Below are 21908 nucleotides of genomic sequence, written 5' to 3' on the forward strand. Positions count from 1 at the left end.
TTCCCATCAAAACTATTTAGTGACAATGAGATTTATAATTCCAAGTTTACCAAGTTCATTATAGGCTTTGGAGTTCCTTTATGAGAACCAAAGGACCATGACACTTGCCCAGTTGAAGTGCGGTGAGACTTTCCAGTATGGGAGGGGGAGGGGGGAGTAAAGGGGAAGTGAAGGTACATTTCTTGCAACATCTGTATTGGCTATTGAATGCGAGACTTTTAACCATGCACCCACTAACACACGTATAAAAAAATACAAAAAACAAAAACAAAAAACAACAAAAATGTTAAATGAGAATCACCCACTACGTGGTTATTTTATGCGGTCAGGAAGCAGACTGTCTCTGAAATGTGTTACCAATCAATGTGCAGATTATTATTTTTGTGTCATACGAAATCTGGATGTGCAAGAATGACGAATAATACAATAGCTGTAGCTGGTTTGAATATGAAGGCGGATGTGAGAGGGAGTGCTTGTATATGAAAGGAAATAATTATGTGGAAGAATTTTTGGATTATGATATCACATTTTGTACAAAATATTTTTCAAATGAAATGAGTTTATGTAATATTTGTTTCCTTTGAAAATAGGTTGTTTTATTTTATTTTTTTTTGTATGTAGGCCTATATTTAAAAAAAAAATGTAAATCATCCGAAGAGAGTTCATTCGGACTTCTGCGGTTAAGCAGAAATCTTATGGTTTCTGAAATGTTGTACCAACAGATATGAATTTTTTTCTCGGTATGTGAAATAGCCCTTGATAGTGCACCTGACATCAATGAAAGGGAGCAGACTGTACAGCGGGTTTGGGATGGGGGGGGGGGGGGAACGTGCAATATGTGGAATAATTTATGACTTATGATACTGATATAGCCTGTAGACAATTTTCTCTAAAGAAATGAATATGTTTTAGAATTTGTAGTTTGTATTTGTATTTTTTTAAGTAGTTGATTCTTTATACAGGTTTTGTGTGTTTATTTCCTCTATGGTATTTTCACCACGTAACGTTAATAATTTTTGTTTTTATTAATTGTTTAGTTCCGTGCAATATTTTTAGTACCAATCCGATAGTATATGTAATGTAAATTGTTTCTTATGTTCTGAAGATGTTTCCATAGTGAATTTGTGACCAAACCAAATCCTCATACCATAATTATGTAATATGGACAAATAAAGAAATGATTATAAAAAGACAATAGATTATTGAATTTTAATTCTAAGATGCAAAAATATTCTAAAGGGGGGCGGAGGATACCCCCTCTAACAAATCCCCCGTTCGGTACATCTCCATGTACGTATAGTTCACAGTGAAAGACAAATACACGGAACAAAAAGTGCATGCAGATGGCACGATTTTTTATTAGCCATTCACATTGTCCCTGCATATCTCTTCTTATTACTTTTTCATTTGATATGAACAAAATATGCCGCCTATATAGTGCACTATGCATCACAGACTTATGGCGTGTTCGCATAAGTTTATTTATTTTTTTTTAACTAGAGTAAACAGTGTTGGTATGCTTGTGGGTATTGTCTCCTTTCTTTTACCAGTGTTCCTGCATTGTTTTGTCATCACGAAAGTGTGTGTGTGTGTGTGTGTGTGTGTGTTTGTGTGTGTGTCTGTGAGAGAGAGAGAGAGAGGGAGAGAGAGAGAGAGAGAGAGAGAGACAGACAGACGGAGACATCCGGGACAGGATGACAACATCAGAATAAGAATCAGAACAACCAATATTGAAATGCGCTGTAAAGATGTTTATATGTAAGTTGATTATCAATGATTCGAAAAAAATCCTTGTACATGAATATGTAATTTTAAATATGCATCTACTCATAATAATATATTTATCAATTACTTTCTACTGATTCCTATAGTAGTGGATCGGCATCGGAAATATACTGCCGAGGAGTTACATACTCTCTTGTTAAGTGTTGTTGTTTTTTTTTTTTTTTACAATTAACTTCCAATTTACTTACTATTGAAGGCTATGAAAAAAAAAAATATTAATGTCCAGGGAATACTAGTCAATACTGAATGCGATTGTATGTTGATTGCAAGATGATTTTTTTTTAATGGAATCTTAGCACAAAAAGTAAATGAATCAAAGCTCAAGGTTGACGTTTAGCATTTGTTAGGGCATACATCATATATCAAAAGATAATCCAGTTGATTATCAATGATTCGAAAAAATTCTTTGTACATGAATATATAATTATGAATAAATGATATGTATCCACACAAAACAATAATATTCATCAATCACTTAAGATATCTACTAATTTCTACAGTAGTGGATCGGCGTCGGAAATAAAAACTGCCGAGTAGTTACACACTATCTTGTTAAGTGTTTCTTTTTAAACTTCCAATTTACTAACTATTGACCGCTATAAAAAAAAAGAAATTAAAGAGCAAGTTAACCTTCATAGACATCTGGATTAAGCGAACGCATCAATTTTTATAGAACAAATCAGCAAGAGTTTGAGGAAAATCGGTCAATCCGTTTAAAAGTTAAAAGCTTGTGATGTTACATGTGTACAACGATATAAAGAAATTATCAGGAAAATTCAAGATATTTTCACTTTTCTCGCATAATAAAAGAACACTTGACTTCCTTCTTTCTGAAGGCAAAGTGGAATAATATTACCCTTGACATACGTCAGTGATAAGTTGAGGTGTGCACCTTTTTCAAAAAGTAAACTTTTGTGAAATTCTCATTATATTTTTCTTACATCGTTGTACACCTGTGACATCATACATTGTAGTAGTCTTCTCATCCAGCAGTGACAGTGCAGATATTCTATAAATATTGCTGCATTCACCCAATCCACATGTATATGAAGGTGGACTTGTTATTTAATGTCCAGGGAATGATACTCATCACTGAGTGCGATTGTATGTTGATTTCAAGAGGACTTTTTTTACTGGAATTTTTTGAAAAAGTAAATGATTTAAAGCTCAAGGATGACTTATAGCATTTGTTAGGGCATAATATTTTGTGAAAAGATAATCCGGCTCAACGTTAGCAGTATACTGACCTATGAACAACAGACCTCTCATTCATTTTAACATTTTAGTAGATTCATCTCTTAGATGACTGAGCAGCTGAAAAAAAAAGGACAAGCAGAAAATTGTAATTTTCATGTAGGATGTAAGTGCTGCATGAATACCTTAAGCTAATTTGGTTTGAAAAAAAAAAATGAAAATACAACATCGACAAGTCGGTTTCGAGAAACAAAACAATCTGCAATGACTTTTATCTGCGCATGCTCAGATTGCAGTCTTGACCTGGCTTAAATCCTTCCCTATATTGGCATGCCGACATGAAAAAAAAGAAAGAAACAACGAACAAGTTGGAAGTACGTGAAGTAAATGTGACAATTACGATAAAATGGAATGCATTTTTTCATGACTCAAAAATCTCTACATGAAATTTTATCATGACATTTTAATCAAAACACAATGACAAATTAAGAAATGAAATAGGTATTCCCATTGACACTATGTGCGACAGTGAAATTTTCACATCATACTTTAGAAAGTTCCAACATCCTAGCATTATTTCATTGGCTCTTAAAAGTTCAGTAACCAAGTTTTGTCATCGACTTTTGAATAGACATAATTTCAGTAGCAAATTATTACACAAACAAATGTAAACCTATAACCGGTAGAAAAATGGCCAGTTCCACCTAAAGTCTACAGGAAGTCAAGAATCTCGCAGGGGTCGGTTAACACGAAGGCCTAGAGGAGAATCATTCTCAGCGAGCGACCAGTTTCAGGGTTATTCCATTGGGAGGAGAAAGAAGACCACTGGTACCCAACTTTGGAGGAATCTGCAGAAAGTAAGCAAACAAAATTGAGGAACAGACAGTGATATTCTGTTAGAACGAGTTCAAATTGGCGAACGCCAAGACGAATCTGGCCACCTCCAATTCAGTGGAGAAGCGGGGGAAAATGATATCGTGCATGAACTTCAGTAAAAAGAAAATATTTTGTGTTGTTTGACATGCGTGTCAGAGTGTATGCATGTCACCACTGGGCAAAAGCTCTCCCTATACGCTACTGGTAGTGTTTAAAGATGATATTCTAGATTTACAGTGGGAAGTATTACCATAACTGCCTCGGATGAGAGATATGAAAAATATAGAAGATATTAATGTTTAAAAATCAATTACACATTCTAATGTAAACAACACAAGCATTTATTGTAGGATTCGGTCAACATCTCAAACAAAGTGGGTAAGACGCTCACTACAAACACATCACAAATATATCATTTTTATGAGGTTGGGGCTCAACGGCGCTGTGAGGAAAGAAACGTCCATGACCTGATTTCGTTTAACGACCGGATGGAACCACTTTGTTAATATCCAAAAACTGCCGAAATTTAGGTCCAGTGCTAATGTAGGTAGGATAAGTATATAAACGATAGTTGTTTTTCGAGATCATTGATAACAGGCACACCAGTTAAAGAGACAAACGCACACTTCCGAGGATTTAATCCTATTATATTACATGGATAATGCTATCTAATGTGTCGTTTATAAGGATATGTTCTTTAGTAAATCTTAAATGGTAATAAATGCTCAAATGAAGCAACTAACGATGAATCACATTAATCTGCTTTGAAGGAGCTTTTTAATGCGTTTGAACTAACCCTTTTCAGAACTGATAAAGACCAAAAAAGCAACAACAACAACAGCAACAGAACCCCTCAAATCTGTAGTCTTGTGCAATTTTTTTTTTTTTTTTGGATTTTTTGCAGATGTTCGTGAATGTGTACGTGTACTATATTTATTTTAGTCTAACCCTTTGTCAACGGAATCTGATGGGCCCTTTGCAAAGTTTAGTTAACAGGATATAGCTAAGTCCGAGTTTTCAGAAGGGGGGGGGGGGGGGTATCAGCAGGCAGCGGAGTTGTACCTCAGTCAGCGGGCTGGTCTCGAAACGAGCTTTCTGCAGGACGCGAACAAGCGCCATCTTAGCTTCCATCAGGGCGAACCTCATCCCGACACAGATTCGTGGTCCGGCGCCGAAAGGCATCCAGGTGAAAGGGTCTCGCTTCTCGCGATTCTCCTTAGAGAACCTGGAGACGATTGAATAAGGAGACCATCGAAGAAGAATTCAATGGAAGAAAAACAAGAGGACACGAAAAAAACATCGAAGAAGGGAAAGGAGAAAAAGTGAAAAAAGAGAGGAAGTTCAGCAGGACATGGAGAATATGAGGACAAGGAGAAAATTAGAAAAAAGAAAGAAAAGACATAGGTAAATTCAGAATGAAAATGTGGTGCAAGAAAGAGAAAAAAAATCAATGACAGAAGAAAAAGAGGAGGATAAGAAGAATAAAAGCAACTAGAAAAGGGATAAAGAAGATTTAAAATGGATAGCTAGTCAGAAGAGGAGGTAAAAGTAAACCAACGTGTACAGGAATCAAGCTGTAATTGGGAATATGCTGGTGTTGGCACGGTTGGTGTTGCTCAATGAACTATTTATCGTGATTATGGTATGTGTATTTTTCATCCGCTTATTGCCTCCTTTCTATCACTACAGTATACAATGCTTTGTTGGAAAGGGTTGTACCCAATCCGAAAACAGAAGAAGGAAATGAAAGGGAATTACAGTACGGAAACATGATTTCGAGAAAACATGTTTGACTTAACGCAGAGTTGATGTTGCATGCATCCCACTTCCGATTCCCCCTCTCCAATATCACTATGGACTACGTTACGTGAATTGGAAGAGCCTTTGCCTTACTGGGTCGGACATTTATTGACTTTGCCAATTCTACGAGGCGAGAGACAAAGTTCATGAAGCTGTTGTTTCCCGAAGAAATTGTTTGTCTCAAATGTCTATTGAAGTATCACGTCACATTAATTCAAATCACCCAATCAAAACACATGTCCTAACCATACTATGACTTTCTGTACGAGAACATCAGACTAAAACGTGCATTATTTGCGGGTTTAGAAAACCAGGTATGTTAAACCTTGCACAGAAACGATATAGAAATTAATTTTTATCTGTAGCTGTCAAGTGAATGTTTTTCGCCTGATGACGTATCATGCATGCATGAGTGCTGCTGATGAATATGACAAAAGTCATGATGTAGGCCTAATTGCCTCTTAGAATTGGGTCAAATAAAATATGGTATCCACCAGTTCCGTCGGACTGATGGTGAGTAGCCCCTGATTTAGGCCATGCATGTTTTCATGGGGGCCAATCGAGGCGAGGAGGAAATGTACCTCACCTATCGGGATCAAACTTGCTCGGTTCGGGCCAGTAGTCCGATGAGTGATGCATGACGTACGGGCTGACGAAAACTCCCACGCCCCGCTCGATGGTGACTCCCTTGTACGTCACAGTTTCGCCACACATGCGATCCAGCCTACCGTTGTCCATAAAATAAAAATCATGTGATATTTGCCTGGACACCATTCATGTAGTCTCTACTCAATGCTGACACACTGGGGAAGGATTGAGGAGGGGCGTGGCTTAATGGGATCTGTATCACACAACTATAACATGTGCGATTATCGTTATCGGTTATTGTCATGCAAACGGGTCAGAATTTTGAACGACGTACAATTGAGCCAAAACAAGGCAAAATTTAAAAAGTAGGAAATTCTACCAATCATGTATCTTACCGGAAAGAGTATAACTCAAGCTTTAATATGAACCCAATTATACTAGGATTTTCCCAGAGGAACAAGTTTTTATTCACCGCTGAAGTTTACCATGTCCAGAGCAGCGAACGTCCGTGAGGAATAGTACTGCACATACATTTGAATACCATTTAACATAGTTTCCAAAGATCTGATTCAGTTCAAAATCCTAACGAAATATCTTAAGGGACATGTGTACGTGATTGCAGAATATTGAGCTTGTACTCTTAACCTGTACGTAATGGTAGACAACTGATGACTTAACTAAATTCGTCATTTCTGTGGAAATATTGCTCTTCCGATAAACAATTTCTTAACTTTACGCGCATTTTACAGAAACTCAATATTTTCACCTCTTATTTCACTATCCCATACCTTAATCCTCACTCCCAAATAATAATATTCCTTTTTAAGATGTTTCTCATCTGGGCAGTCTCTATAACCCAACAAACATAGCATAGTTTTCATCACGGAGGTTCGCGTTAGCTAACAAACAAGATATTGAACAATGCAGCTCTCTTGAGTTAGAAACGCATTCTACTCACAACAAACAACAATTTCATGTCGAGAACAAACTCTTTTGCAAAATCCTGAATAGATATTACCAATTCTCAATTATATAAGCTTGTTTATCTTCTCATACTGAGGAATCAAAGAAAACAATTTTTCCATCTCTCGTAAATGAACGTACAAACGTACGTGTAATCTCAGTGACGTAGTCCATCCTTGAGAGCGAATATATTTATCAAAATTTCGTTATCATGAAGTATATATTCAGGTCCTAAACTTGTTATATAAAGTCTACAATGCAAAATTTGCTTTTTATATAACGAACATGGTCACAGCTAAAATTATGACAAAGAATTAATATAGAAAAACAACAGAAATGTGCTCCGTTATAGAAATACGAAGTTTAGCTGGGGAGGGCAAACGAATACGTTAGGAAGAAATCCCTCTGTGTTTGCTCCCTGTGTTACACACTGTTACCGAGGAGAATTTGTGTTATTATACTAGTCAGAAATGATAATAGGTTCGATACTGCGAAGTTTCGTCATAACAAGACACAAAAAGTCCATATAACTTGGATGGATGTTTGTGACTTCGATATTATACAATAAGGTTTGTTATAACAAACCTTTTGTAGCCCGTCATTTCGGAGGCTCGTTATTCATACAGTTTGTTAATACGAAAATTGATAGAGTTCGTATAATTATGAAGCTTTTTTTATTCGGTAAATGATAGGAATCTCCGAAGGTTAACCAAAAGGCTTATCAATTGGAACATGAAAAGTTATGTTCGCTTATCCAGTATGGAGAAACAAGTTAACAACTAAAATCCTCCAATTTCAAAACCTCATAATAACCGTTTTCACCTAAACGAATATCAGGCCCATTCCACTTTTAGAAGAACGGACCTAAAAATAATGATCCTTAATATCTATTTTTCGAAGAACATTTCTAATAGCAAACCTCCTGAATTAACTACAATTTTTTTTTTCATTTTGGAATAACAAACCTTTGGACATCGGAGTAACGAATCTTTGGAAGAGCGAACGTATCAAAGTGCAACCTTAAACCTATTCTTAATCATTACTTTTTTTTTAACATGTGTTTTCAAAGCAAGCACAAAAGCACAAACAAATTGACGATCTCTCTGTCTCTTAAATGTAAAATGAAAAAAAAAAATCTTGGAAAAAAATTACAAATGAATATTGCTTTTCATTGATGAGTATAAAACAACACCATGTGATGATAAGCGGAGGATTTGTGTGTTTTCATCAGACAATAATTGTATACTGCATGATTTTTGTTCGCTTGTGACGGCATTTCGATGAATAAAAAACATAAACAAAGAAACAAAAACTTCTCCAGAGGAATTTGGTATAACGGGAGTGCACTGGCAATTCTTTTCTCTGTGTGTTGGAGCTCGATCCCTTCTCTGTTTCTCAGTCATTTTCATTCAACTGCTTCCTCGTCCTTTTGAAACTTTTTCGTTTCTTATTCAACACATGCTCATTACAGACTTCTTCCGTAATTATCCTGAATATGATTGCGTAGCACTTTTCGGATTTGTTTTGGTTTGTTTTGTTTTGTTTTTGTTTTCTGTTTGGTCGCAGCATGTTCAGGCTATTAAGGGAATGAGAGAAAAATCGTCATGAAGAGAAAAATAAGAATGAATTAAGGCATTTAATATCATGACAATTACAGCGAACGTCCGTTATGGAGACCAAAACTGGATGTGTTCTGTTTGAGACGGCAGCTACCATACTCAAAAGATAAACACTTAGAGCACCTGTCACTAAAAAGTGGCACTGATCCTCTTTCTCCTACTATGTAATCCACTGACTTATTCAACCAACGAACATCCGTGAAAAAACGTTTTCCGTTTGTTATTACAGGTAAATTGAGTGCTGAACGCTATTCACTTTCGGGTATGAGCGGCTCGGTGATTTGGTAATATTTTCCAGTAACATTAATCTTATGTGCAGTGATATATTTGTAATTGTCAGAAATTTCCTTTCTCGGACAGAACGTCCGTGAGCGAAACTTTCAGAACCTGTAACAGTACAAATTGTCTCCAGAACCTCATTAGAAAGAAATTTAAACGCACAGAAATTACAGATTACGCAAAATTCCATTTTCCTATAACTTTGTTTTATAAAGTGTTTAGCTGGTTTTTTTTTGTATAATTAGAGGGAAAACAAACGTAAAATTGTGAGTAGATTTTCAATTGTTTGTTCATCATGATCACATAACGCCTTAAAAATTCTGAAACTACTGCTCTAAACTCATTTTCTACTTTGTAAAACTTTATTTATCGCTATTCGAGCCAAAAGTTTTAAAGAATACAGGATACTTTCGGGACAAGTTATCCCTATCGGAGGGATTGCATACGTCACGGACGTTCTCTGGAATTATCACGGACGTTCGTTCTGCTACTAGGGTCATGTTCCAGGACGGATAACTAATCGGCAGAGAGTACCCAGCCTTCCTAACTCTTTCAAAAATTTGAAAAGGTATTGTCAATGCAAATTATAAGAAATTTGACATCCTTACAACATATGTATTGCTCAGAGGGGGATCAGGAGGTGAATTTTCAGAGAAAATATTAATTATTTGCCTGGTTTTTGGTGAATTGCATGGTCCAAAAACTGCGGACGAACCTCAGTCCGCTCCAAAAATGGCATGCAGCTCCTCGGCTAGAGAGCCAAAGGTAAAATGCACCTTCGCCATCAAAGCAAGATGGTGTCCCACTCGAAAACGTTTTAATCATCACGGACGTTCTTTTTTTCTTGGAGGTTCGTCTAAAAATATAATTTCGGTTCCTATTTGACAAAAGATGGACAGAAACTCAAAACAAATATATTATCGTGTTGCTAGATCTTAGTTGATTACGACTCAGAACAATATCGCCAATAACGTTTCATGGGCTACGATCTTTATTAGAAAATAGCGGAAGCACGTCCGTGACGAAAACTGAGTATAATTTTGCATATAAGAATATTACGTCCCATGTACAGCCAGCAGACGTACAATTTTTGCAGGATATGTTCATCAGGTGGAACACCAAATTTTCGTATACGTTACAGTTGGGACAACAAAGTAGAATTTGTAGCAGCGATAGAAATAAAAGCATCACGGACGTTCGTCTGTTTAGGACTTTGATATTTTAATTGTTCTCTGTAATTTTATACGTGCTCATAAAGTTCTTATAATTTTGTGGTACATACCCATGATATGTCAGATCCAGAACATGGTCAGATATTAGATGCCACGTACCATTAAAAATGCACATCATTAGTTTGAAAAACAAAAATTATTGTGAAAATAGCGTTTTTACCGTATTTTTACGCTTTAAGTTCTTGTGAAATGAAAAATATCAGGCAAAAGTCAACCAAACCATATATTTCCTGAAAGGAAATTTACCAATCTTTGAGATGACATGAAAAAAAAAAATCTGGTTTCTAAGATCACCCTGGCGTGTTCTAAGGGAAAGAATGTCATAAGGTACGAAAATTGGCAATTGTACATCGTTCAAAATTCTCACCCAACATGCATGTTTGATCAAGTGTTAAAACAAATTGTCATTCTACACCATAATCATGATAACTGCTACCTAGTAATTAATAGAAAAACCATTAATGAAAAATAGAATATGACGAAATTATTACGGCAAGTTCTGTTTACTTGTCATCTGCCGAGAATTGCAAAAGAGAGCTTTCTCACACACACACACACACACACACACACACACACAGACATCCCTAAACAAAACAAAACAAAACAAAAATCAGAAATGACAGCGCACATGAAGCTTGTCATATCCCTTATCGAAGGTGTTAATGTAACGGAGTCATAAAGTTTCGCATTTTCCGTAAGAAATAAACAATCGTAGGCCCTTTACTCTTGATGTCTCCACGATGTCTCGGCGACGTCTCCTGTAGGCTAGCCTGGTCTCTAGTGTGTCACGAAAGAATTGAACAAGTTCGATTTTTTTTTTGGAGACTTTCTCCTGTCTCCAGCTGGTTTCGGAAGCGTCTTTATGACGTCTCAACGACGTCTCTTAAGACAAGGCCAAGTCGCAGGGACTATGCTTCTCCACGAGGTCCCTGGGATGTCTCGGCGACATTGAGGAGACCCAGTGGCGGCCTACGGGAGACTTCGTGGAGACGTCTCAGCGACTTAGCAGAAGTTTTATAGACGTCATGAATACATTGTAACCTTGTTGGGAGACTTCTCATGTGTTGCCCTGGAGTCTTATTCTGTGAGCACTTCTTCTTCTTTTTTTTTTGGGGGGGGGGGGGCTCTAAAGACTCTCGACTGTCGTGGACGTCCAATGAGATAGGCCCTTTATTATAAGAATGATAAACCGAACAAAAATATATAAAACTTATAAAAATAATCAAAGATAGAAGAGAATCATTACGAGGTAGCGGGTGGGTAGTAGCGGAGAATCTCACACATGACCTGATCGAGGTACGGCATCGTTGAGACCTTCGTGTAGTCGACATCGTCGCGGTTGGGAGCGAGCTTGTCGATCTCGGCGATGAGTTTGTCCTGGGCTTGAGGATTTCGGGCGAGGAGGTACGATCCCAGCGTTAGAGCCGTAGTAGTTGTCTCATAGCCGGCCGAAAGGAAAGTCACCGCCTATACAGAAAGGGAAAGTATTTCTAATGGGGCATGGATTATTGGTAGTAATGCGCGCTTTAAAGATGTGAGTCTCCAAATGTTTTGAAACAAAGGTCACTCCCGTATTAACGAAAAACGTCTGTTTGCTTAGAAATGATGAAAACAGTCGTAGGTGTTCGACGCCTGAAAAAAAAAAAGAAAAACACTGCTTCGGCATTCCCAGTGTCATATACGCCAAGCATTGCAACCACAGGCATTATTGCGTTATGATGATGATTAATACTTAATTTTCCAGTGGCTTTAGGCTCTTCATGGCATGTACCACGGCTGGGGCCCCACAGAGGGCGGTATTTACACCTGTGATAAGGGGAATAATCATTACATTACAGTAGTTATGATTATAAATCTCCATTAGTCCAGATGTTGTACATTCATCATGAGGCGGACATAATCTACATTACATGATACAATTTTACTGATCTCGTTCATGATAATATTTCCTTGTGTAGGTTGATTCAATAATAAGCTTACCTCGAAAAGGAGTCAAATCAGTGGTCGAGTAGAGAACGCAATCAAAATTATTAAAAAAAAAAAATCTTGGGAATCACAGGTCTGAAGTGAAGTATGATTATTGGTGTATTGGACAATGAAATAGGAGATACATTGCATTTAAATCATGTTCATGTATTTTTGTCTTTTTTTCTTATTCACTTTACAAGAGCATGATCAAAATTCAAACTTGAGCCTACCTGTCCAATAACTTCACTTCGAGTAAGTCGCCCTCTAGTGGCCGGCGTGATGGAATTCTTGCCTTCGTCGGATCCGACGAAGAGTTGGTTATGCTGGTCGTCTTCGTCGTTTTCGATGACGTGTATGTTTTTGCCGTCCTGGGCGTCGATCAGGAGTTGGAGGAAGTCCACATTCTGTTATGTCATCAGAAAGATCGACCATCATGTCACTGTAACCATAAATTTTCTTCTTATTACCATCCTTCCATTCAAGGTTTCCACATGTTTATTACGCATTGAGATGTCATGGTCTACATAAGCCCAGGCTAATACAAACTAAAGGTTTCGCGTCATTGTTTATTTTTTGTGCATTTGTGGTTCTATTTTACAATACAGGGGGCAATGGGTATGCTAAATATATTCTTTGGAGCACATTTCAACTGCTGCAGATAAGGTAGCTCTTTCGAAAGAGTCCTCAAGATATTGTTAAACCATAAATGTTGTCTTACTCAGAAAAAAAAATAAGAGCAAAAAAGAAAAGGAGAAGAAAAATGTAAATAAAAGAAAGAGGCATGCGTGCAGTAATCCATGAAGTCATGGAAACGGTCATTCTAAGGTGTGATATATCTTTTTCTTATCTTAACGACATTGTTACCATTTGTCGCTTCTATTTCATGAGGTCGAATATAAACAAAAGCTGTTTAATTTGAGATGTTTTGGGTTTCATGTGCTTAACTATTCATTTCCTCTGCAAAATTATCAAGAGTTGCCATGGCTGAAACGTTTTACAATGATACAAAACAATGATTCTGCCTCAAATTGGCCTGTTCTTTTTTATTTGTACATGTAGATACATAAAATTCAATTATTTCCATCAATCTTTTTTAAACGCTACACGCACAGTGAAATTCAAACAAACCTAATATTTTACTAAGATCGGATAATTTGCGGCGTAAGTTGATGGGTTACGTGAGGGTCAAGAGAACGCTGAGGTGAAGGTGGACGATGAGAGATAGGAGGGGATTAGACTGCCAGAGAGAGAGAGACCGGACAAAAATGAACAGACCGACAGATAAACAGATAAACAGATAAACAGATAAACAGATAAACAGATAAACAGATAAACAGATAAACAGATAAACAGATAAACAGATAAACAGATAAACAGACAGACAGACAGAGAGGTAAACAGATAGAGAGAGGGACAGATAGACAGATAAACAGATAGACAGATAAACAGATAAACAGACAGACAGATAAACAGATAGACAGACAGACAGATAAACAGACAGACAGACAGACAGATAAACAGATAAACAGATAGACAGACAGACAGATAAACAAATAAACAGACAGATAGAAAAACAGATAAACAGACAGACAGATAAACAGATAAACAGACAGATAAACAGATAAACAGAGAGACAGCCAGCCAGCCAGACAAGACCGGACAGAGAGGAATAGAGGGACAGAGGGACAGAGGGACAAACAGAGAGATAGATAGACAGACAGACAGACAGACAGTCAGACAGACAGACAGCGAGCCAGTCGGGGAGACAACCGGACAGACAGACGGTGGAACGAGTATGGAGTATTAGGTGCAGGAGACAGTTTTTGACATGAACCTTCCACTGACATGGTTGATGCGTCAATATTGAAAATATACATTACGATAATCAATATTATAAAATTTAGCCATAAAAATGTAACCATGCGTAGTGATGACACGGGCACCTCCTCAAAAAAAAAAAGGAGAAGCAAAAAATGAACAAACAAACAAACAAATGAACGAAAACAACAACAACAACAACAACAACAACAACAACAACAACAAGAAACGACTAAACCCAGATAAAAAGAAAGACCACACAACGACGAAAAGGGCAACAGCTAAACCTTATCAAACCTACGTGCGTGCCGTGTCCGCTCTTCCTCAGAGCTATGGTTTTGTCGATGACTTCGGTGAAGAACTTGATCGTTTCTTTCGGGAAGAGGGTGAATCCAAGAAATTTGACAACAGGCGCCATGAATGGCAGGAAAGCTGAACGCGAAGAAAAGCATCGAGAAAAACATCAAACAGTGGGGAAGAGGCAGTCAGTGGAGGCACACTAAATATACAACTAGGCACTACTACTACTATAGTAGTAGTGTTACTACTACTACTGCTACTACTACTTTTACTACTATAGAACTACTACTACGATAGAATTACTACAACTACTACTACTATTAAACTGCGCTACTACCTACTCTACTGTACTACTTCTAACTCTACTATACTGTAGTACTATCAACTATTATATTCCACATACTAAGAATCTTGCTGTAGGATTGGTCAAGAGCTGATCATGTGATAAAGCGTAGTTTTGCCCATCACATTACCTGAGAAAAACTAGGTCACTTGATAGTACACAGTGCAACGCACTTTCCCTTCAGTGTCGCCCGGTGCGCGCAGCAAATTCATTGTTTTGTCATCTATAAAGACAGCTGTTTGTTTTGCTGATCTCTGGCAGTCCATACAGTCTTAACGCGAGATGAGTACGCGCGAAATAAAAGTGCGTTACACTGTGGACTATCATTTAACTAGGTCACTTGATAGTACACAGTGCAACGCACTTTCACTTCAGTGCCGCGAGGTGCGCGCAGTAAATTCATTGTTTTGTTATCTACGCGCACACGTAGCCTAAGCCCTAAGGATACCTAAAGACAGCTAAAACGGTTTCAGATGTGGAATAAAATGGGAATTTCTAGGACCCAAGATGTGGAATATAAAGCAAATAATCAACTCTTAGTTTCAGGCAATGAGACAAACTATCACTTCCTCGGCGATCTGAAATGTGTACGCTATCTTTCCTCAGCTGCGCTTCGGAAAGATAGCTACATCCAGATCGCCTCGGAAGTGATAGTTTGTCCCATCACCTTCACCAACGTTGATTATTTGCTTACTACTAACTATACTACTATATACTACTACTACTACTACTACTACTACTACTAACTCTACTATACTGCACTACTAATACTAATACTACCACTACTACTACTACTACTACTACTATACTGTACTGCTACTAACTCTACTATCCTGTACTACTACTACTAACTACTACTACTACTACTACTACTACTACTATTACTACTACTACTATTCTGTACTACTACTACTACTATACTACTACCACTACTAGTACTAGTAGTACTATATTATTATTATTATTGTTATTATTATCATTACTACTCCTTACATTGGTTACATGTAGAAAAAAGGATTATTTTCAAGATTCTGTTCTTAATACATCATTTTTCCATTTTTTCTCTCTATACGTAAGTGACTCTGTTCAAAAATACAATCCAACACGAAGTCTACAATCATCATCAGATGCCTTGTTGCTCCAAACACCCAGAGTAAAACATGCATGGAGCGATCGTGCTTTCTCTGTTATGGGACCAAAATTGTGGAATCACTTACCTATACTGTCATCTGCAGAGACATTCAAATCAAAACTTAAAACGTTTCTGTTCCTCTCACACGGAGATCTTTAATTGCCGTCATTAGTGTTTGGAACAACATTGTATTTTTTATTTGGTGTATGCTCGTTTTTGTTTCCCATTTTCTTCTTTGTTGACATGTTCGAACATGACCGTATATGCATGTACACATCTATCTTTTCACTTCTGAAACACCACGATCACTGAAAAGTTGACCTGTGCGCTATAGCCACTATTAGTGTTATTGTTATCATTATTATCATTATTATTACTATTATCATTATTATGTTTTAGTTTTCTCAAAATTGATGTCATTGGCGCGCATGCGCAACAAATAAGAATGCTTGAGTCGTCTGAATGACTGTGACGTATCAATGCTCACACGTGCATCAATGGTCACGTGACATACTTAACTAAGTTAAGGTTAGTTAAGCTAAGTTAAGGTGACTGTACCACGTCGTGGTCAGACTGGCAAAACATCGAGAACTTAAACTTTGCGAACTTGGACTTCGGGATGTTTTACCGGTGTGACCGCGGCTTTCGTGTACATAATCTTTTCAATAACTCCTCAGTTAATACTTACAGACGAGGGCGAAGACGGGAGTGGTGAAAGAAATCTGGAAGAATTTCTTGGCGTGGGTGAAGAATGGTTCGTCTGGCTGAGTCTGTGACTTCACCTGCAGACCGAAGGCACAACTCGCCACCGTGTCCATAACGAAACCACCGAACAGCCTGCATCGAGCAATCAAGTAAGCATCAAAATTAGAACAACAGCAACAACGACAACCACAAGTACAACAACTACAGCAACAACAACAACAAAACGACACCAGCTACAGCAGCCGCAGCAACAACAACATTAAATAATATACCAGGTGGGTTTGGGAGGATGGCCTGGTAGCCCAAGTCATTTAGTTGGCTCTTTCCAGCCCCGGGCTACCCAACCTGGTGCGCCATCACCTATCCAGTGTATGTTCTGATTTTGAAAAAAAAAAATGTAATATTGATATTTGTGCTTGAAAGCCGAATAAATAATGACAATAATAATCTGAAAAATGTTCCCATACTAATGAGTAACTGTGCAGTATTTCTTGGTAAGAGTTTTATTTTGTCAAATTCCTCATCCTAGGACTAGTTTAATAGTCGCAGCACAAAATACATCACACATCTCGCATTCTTGTGCCGACAACCTAGAATGTCTGAAAACGAAATATCAAAGCTCGATTTGAATACGTTATTTTCCATTAAATGCCCAATCCCCTTGTTGACTGCAAAAGATTATTCCACATTTCCGACGACGATGTACACAATGAGTGATTTCAGCTGTAATATCAACTCACTGGTGGACACATTAGTCATTGTATGCACGTACAGGTCTCACATCCATAAATAGGGTTGAATAACCCAAGCCAATCACTTCTTCATACCAAAGATATTAAGTTGAATAGGGATTTGTTATTACTGTTGGGTTTTTAATAAGCCTAAGCAGCCAATTCCAAACAATTAGATACTGTTTATGAGTGGAAATGCTGGTACAAAACACACGTCGTTTGGAGGCTGGAATTAGTTAAGGAAAAATACTTCATTTCATTTTGGCCAAGACTGAAAAAGCACATTTAATAAGACGACTGAAGAAAATTTTGTTGGAGACTTCTGAGTGGAGACAACCCCTCCCCATTCCTCGACTGGGGTGAAGTGAGAAGTTTGTCTACTAATAGACATGAAAAAAAAATCAACAAAGACGCTGAATCTATTTCGTACCTTTTACATAATAGTGCTGCAATCTCTTTATTTCTATAAAGAATATGAATAATATGGAAAATTGTTTACAGGTTTGAAATCAACGAAAACTTAAGGGGAAAACACCGCAGTGGTGGCTTGTGTCAAAATTACCCGTAACCATGCCGACCTGTACTCAATATCTTATATTGTTGAGAGCAGTGCCGTGTTTAAAGAGAGTCTGGTCAACTCTGTTTTCGGCTTATGAGATTTGAAGCCTGTGATTGGTCAAAAGCTGGTCCCGTGATCTACAGGCGCCATGTCGTTACCAAAGTCAATTACGCGGGCGCGAGCATAGCTCACACGCAGTGCCCATTGCTCATTACGCGCGGCTACACGCTAATATTGCTTGCCATGGGGGATAATTGCCGTTGTCTACTATATTGAAGTAGAAGGTATACACGAAAGAGATATTTTGATATCTTACCGCGATAAACGACCTGGCTCAAGTGTAATGACGCACCGCTTTCCGACAGATCCAAAAGGAAGGAAAAGTGAGAAATCAGAGTGCGACGAGAAAGCAGATCCAAAAAGAAGGAAAAGGTAGGAAATTAGAGTGCGACCAGAAGACTGGTCAGTGAGTAGCAACTCGTTTCTGTGTCAGGTGAGATTCATTATACAGGTCAAAGGATCAATGTCGGGTGAAATGTTGAAATTATACTATCTATTGTAGAAATATCATTACACAGTTCATCCATACCTTAGAGATTGCCCAATGCATAAAAAAACAAACACGGTATATTTGCATTCCACCTTTACTCCACAATGACGCGTAGGGAAAGATTTTGGCTAAGTTGGCCAAGTTCCTCGGTTCTCCTAGTTATTCTTTACTTAGACTTCTTGCTCTACCTTCACCAACACCTTTACTCAGTGTTTCATTGCTCTTTCCTCTCTCTCTCTCTTATACTTTTGTCTGTTTCTACGCTACTTATCTTTTCTTTTCTTTTCTTTCCTTTTCTTTTCTTTTCTGTTCTCTTTTTTCTTCTTTTTCGTTTTATTTCTTCCTTCCATACAACCTTTTCAGGACCACTACTATTAATTTGACATTTCTTTACAAGTTATTTCTCTTGTGTTCTCTCCTCAGGTCTACACTTTAACCTTATTTTAATTTTGATTTTGCATTTCTCCCACAGGAACCTTTTCAGGATTTAACTGTCATCAATTTTCCTCTCCATTTTTTTTTCTCCTCCGCAGCATTTATTTCTAGGATCCACACTAGCTCCCTCTAATTTACGTCTTGAATTTCAATTTGTTCTTTTCTTCTTCTTCTTTTGCCCCCCCCCCCCACCCTCCTCTCTCTCTCTCTCTCTCTCTCTCTCTACAAAAAAAAAAAGTTAAGTAACACAGTGCCTTGCGCCTATGGGACACCTGCGCGTACACGCTAACCCCCAAGCGCCACACGCTACAACCCCAAGCGCACTGGGTAACGACATGGCGTTCAATTTATGAGTTGGCCAGACTTTCTTTATATACGGCACTGGCACTGTGAGGAGCGCCCTCTACAGCCCAAGCTGGGCTATTTTGAAGTGTCTCGATAGTGACACGCCACTTTACGAATGTGATTTTTTTTTTCATTTGTAAATTTGCAACTCAGTTAAAATATGAAATAAATCAGACGAGCTTTATCTAAACTATTAATGTGTTTTATGGGTGGGAGGCAGTCTGAAGAAATAGAGTATGTATTGAGAGCTACAGTGATGCTACAGAGAAAGCGCCTCAAAGAGAATAATAATCCAATCTTACTCTCTACATTGTACTGTGCCATCCTTAGCACACGCCTTTTGCACGTTATCCATCATGGTGTCTGCGCAAGAATTCACGATACCTGACATCTGGGAGAAAAGAAATTATAATCATATATGATTAGAACAAGCTGAGAAGCATGGATTCGTTGAAACTCTTCAAAAGGATCACATACGAGATGAAACGGACAGAAAAAAAAAACTTTCCTTAAACATGTGCAGAATGATGAGTGATTCACAATAATTGGAAGTGTTAGGAAAACAGGAAGATTGGTTCAAAAGTGAAAATCATTTTTTGGTAAATTTGCATTATCTGGACATTTCTATGTGGCGCCCTCCCTGGATCAACAAAAAGTCTGGAATAATTTTTTAAATGTCACAGTTTTTTGTTTGTTTGTTTATGTGATAGTTCGTATCAATTCAAGGATGCAAACTTGGGGGCATTTGATGATCATGACTTGAACATTGATATAATGAGAAAAAAAGTTCAGCTTTAACTGGAAAATCTCAGGGCAAAAACTAATAAGGAACTTTTCGAATAAAAAGCGTGCTACTCTGAATGAATTTAAAACACCCTTGTCATGCTGATTATGAAATAAATGTGGCCAAGACAATGATGTAATTCATATGACATATATTCCTTTATAGCGCAAACAAGTTTGACTTTCATTCAACTGGAGAGAACAATTAATTGAACACAACGTAAAATGAAATATGCACGAATGGCATTATGAAAAAGGAACGCTCTGGTGTGTTTTGAATGTATTTGAACGTGTATTGCTTGTGCAGGTGTGTGCGTAATTAGCAAACAGGAGATTAAGTTAATATAAGAACTAACACTTGAAGTTATGAAAAGAGAATCACATGAGCGTTTCTGTACGTACCATCTTCATCTTCCTGCCAGTGAAAGTCGGGGTAAGGATGTCACGCACTCTCTTCCACTGAGCGTCTCGGAGGCTAAACACAGCGCTGTCAAAGTCCCCGGATGACACGGGTAGCTCCTGAGGCACATACACAAAAAAGTGGAAAGTCAAAATGGAAATACATGGTATTCATTCAATCTGAGCTATAGATTAATAGACGATGAATTGATTGACAGATAATGAAAATAATAATAATAATAATGATTATAATAATAATAATAATCATAATAATCCTAATAACAATAATAATAATGATAATACTAGTTATAATGATAATAATAATAATAATAATAATAATTATTATTATGGTTATAATTATGATTATGATTATTATTATTATTATTAATATCATTGTTATTATTATTATTATTATTATTATGATGATGATGATTATCATTATTACTATCATTATCATTATTATCATTATCATATATTGATCATAACGTCTTGATTATCCTTGATAGCTTCTTCAGTGTTGCCACTGCTCTACCAGAGGGCCCTGCCATTATTTTACACCAGCGTTGCCAGGTACCCGTCTATTCAGCTGAGACAGGTTTTTACCTTTGACCTCTGATGACCTCCAGAGGTCAATGAACTTTAAATATCAGAATATCGATGTTCTTAGACATTTGTGAATGATATAATGTGGTTATGACTCATTAAACATGCATCTATACTTCAGGGAAAACATTTTCTGATTCCACAGAGCATTGACAGATTTTAACCTTTGACCTCTGATGACCTTTAGAGGTCAATGACCTCAAAATATCATATTGATCTGTGATGTCATTGGTTAATGGTAACCATTGTTAAGATGTACAAAACAAGGAGCATATCTTGTCTTACAATGAAATTGTCTTCATATTCTTAAGAGCAGACAGGTTTCTACCTTTGACCTCTGATGACCTTGAGAGGTCAATGACCTCAGAATATCAGAATATTGAACAATGACATCATTGGTGAAAGGTAAAACATGGTAAAGATGTACAAAACAAGCATATCTGTGTGCAATGACATTGTCTTCATATTCCAAGGCACACAGACGAGTTTCTGCCTTTGACCTCTGATGATCTCGAGAGGTCAATGACCTCAAAGTATCAGAATAGTTTGGCATCATCAATGGTAAACATAATGATGTTCTACAAAGCACTCGTAGGCCCTGCTTATTAACGAGCCATTACCTTTCACCTATGAAAATCACACAAGGTCAAATACCTCTAATGAAATGGGAGGATATTAATATTGATATTGCGATACCGGTAGTTAATAGTTAATTGTTTATAACGTAGGGCTTACAAACCATGCATTTCTGTTACCAAAAAAGTGGCTACTCATTCCGCAGAACTTTTCAGGTAATTATCTAAGTCGGGTATGTGCACAGAGCAAGGGGTGTCGATCTGTTTTCACCTGGGGGGGGGGGGGGACTTGGAAAATATCAAGTTCCAACAACCACAGAGTTTAT

General features: G+C 37.4%; 1 protein-coding gene across 1 annotated transcript in view; it reads right to left on the reverse strand.

The window, feature by feature from the left end:
- Positions 1-825: 825 nt before the first annotated feature.
- The window catches only part of LOC139718728 (cytochrome P450 3A29-like), a 32424-nt gene continuing 11341 nt past the window's right edge, over positions 826-21908 (reverse strand). Inside the window, exons 4-12 of the mRNA XM_071630189.1 lie at positions 20408-20524; positions 19525-19613; positions 16586-16734; positions 14424-14554; positions 12535-12708; positions 11583-11803; positions 6242-6379; positions 4918-5080; positions 826-3827 (exon numbers count right to left, since the gene is read on the reverse strand). Of these exons, the coding sequence (XP_071486290.1) occupies positions 3753-3827; positions 4918-5080; positions 6242-6379; positions 11583-11803; positions 12535-12708; positions 14424-14554; positions 16586-16734; positions 19525-19613; positions 20408-20524 (1257 nt within the window). The 3' untranslated portion in view covers positions 826-3752. The remainder of the gene's footprint in view (positions 3828-4917; positions 5081-6241; positions 6380-11582; positions 11804-12534; positions 12709-14423; positions 14555-16585; positions 16735-19524; positions 19614-20407; positions 20525-21908) is intronic.

Source organism: Diadema antillarum, unplaced genomic scaffold, assembly GCF_040938485.1.
Source record: "Diadema antillarum isolate AM-2024a unplaced genomic scaffold, OU_Dant_1.0 scf00000099, whole genome shotgun sequence".
NCBI lineage: Eukaryota > Metazoa > Echinodermata > Echinoidea > Diadematoida > Diadematidae > Diadema > Diadema antillarum.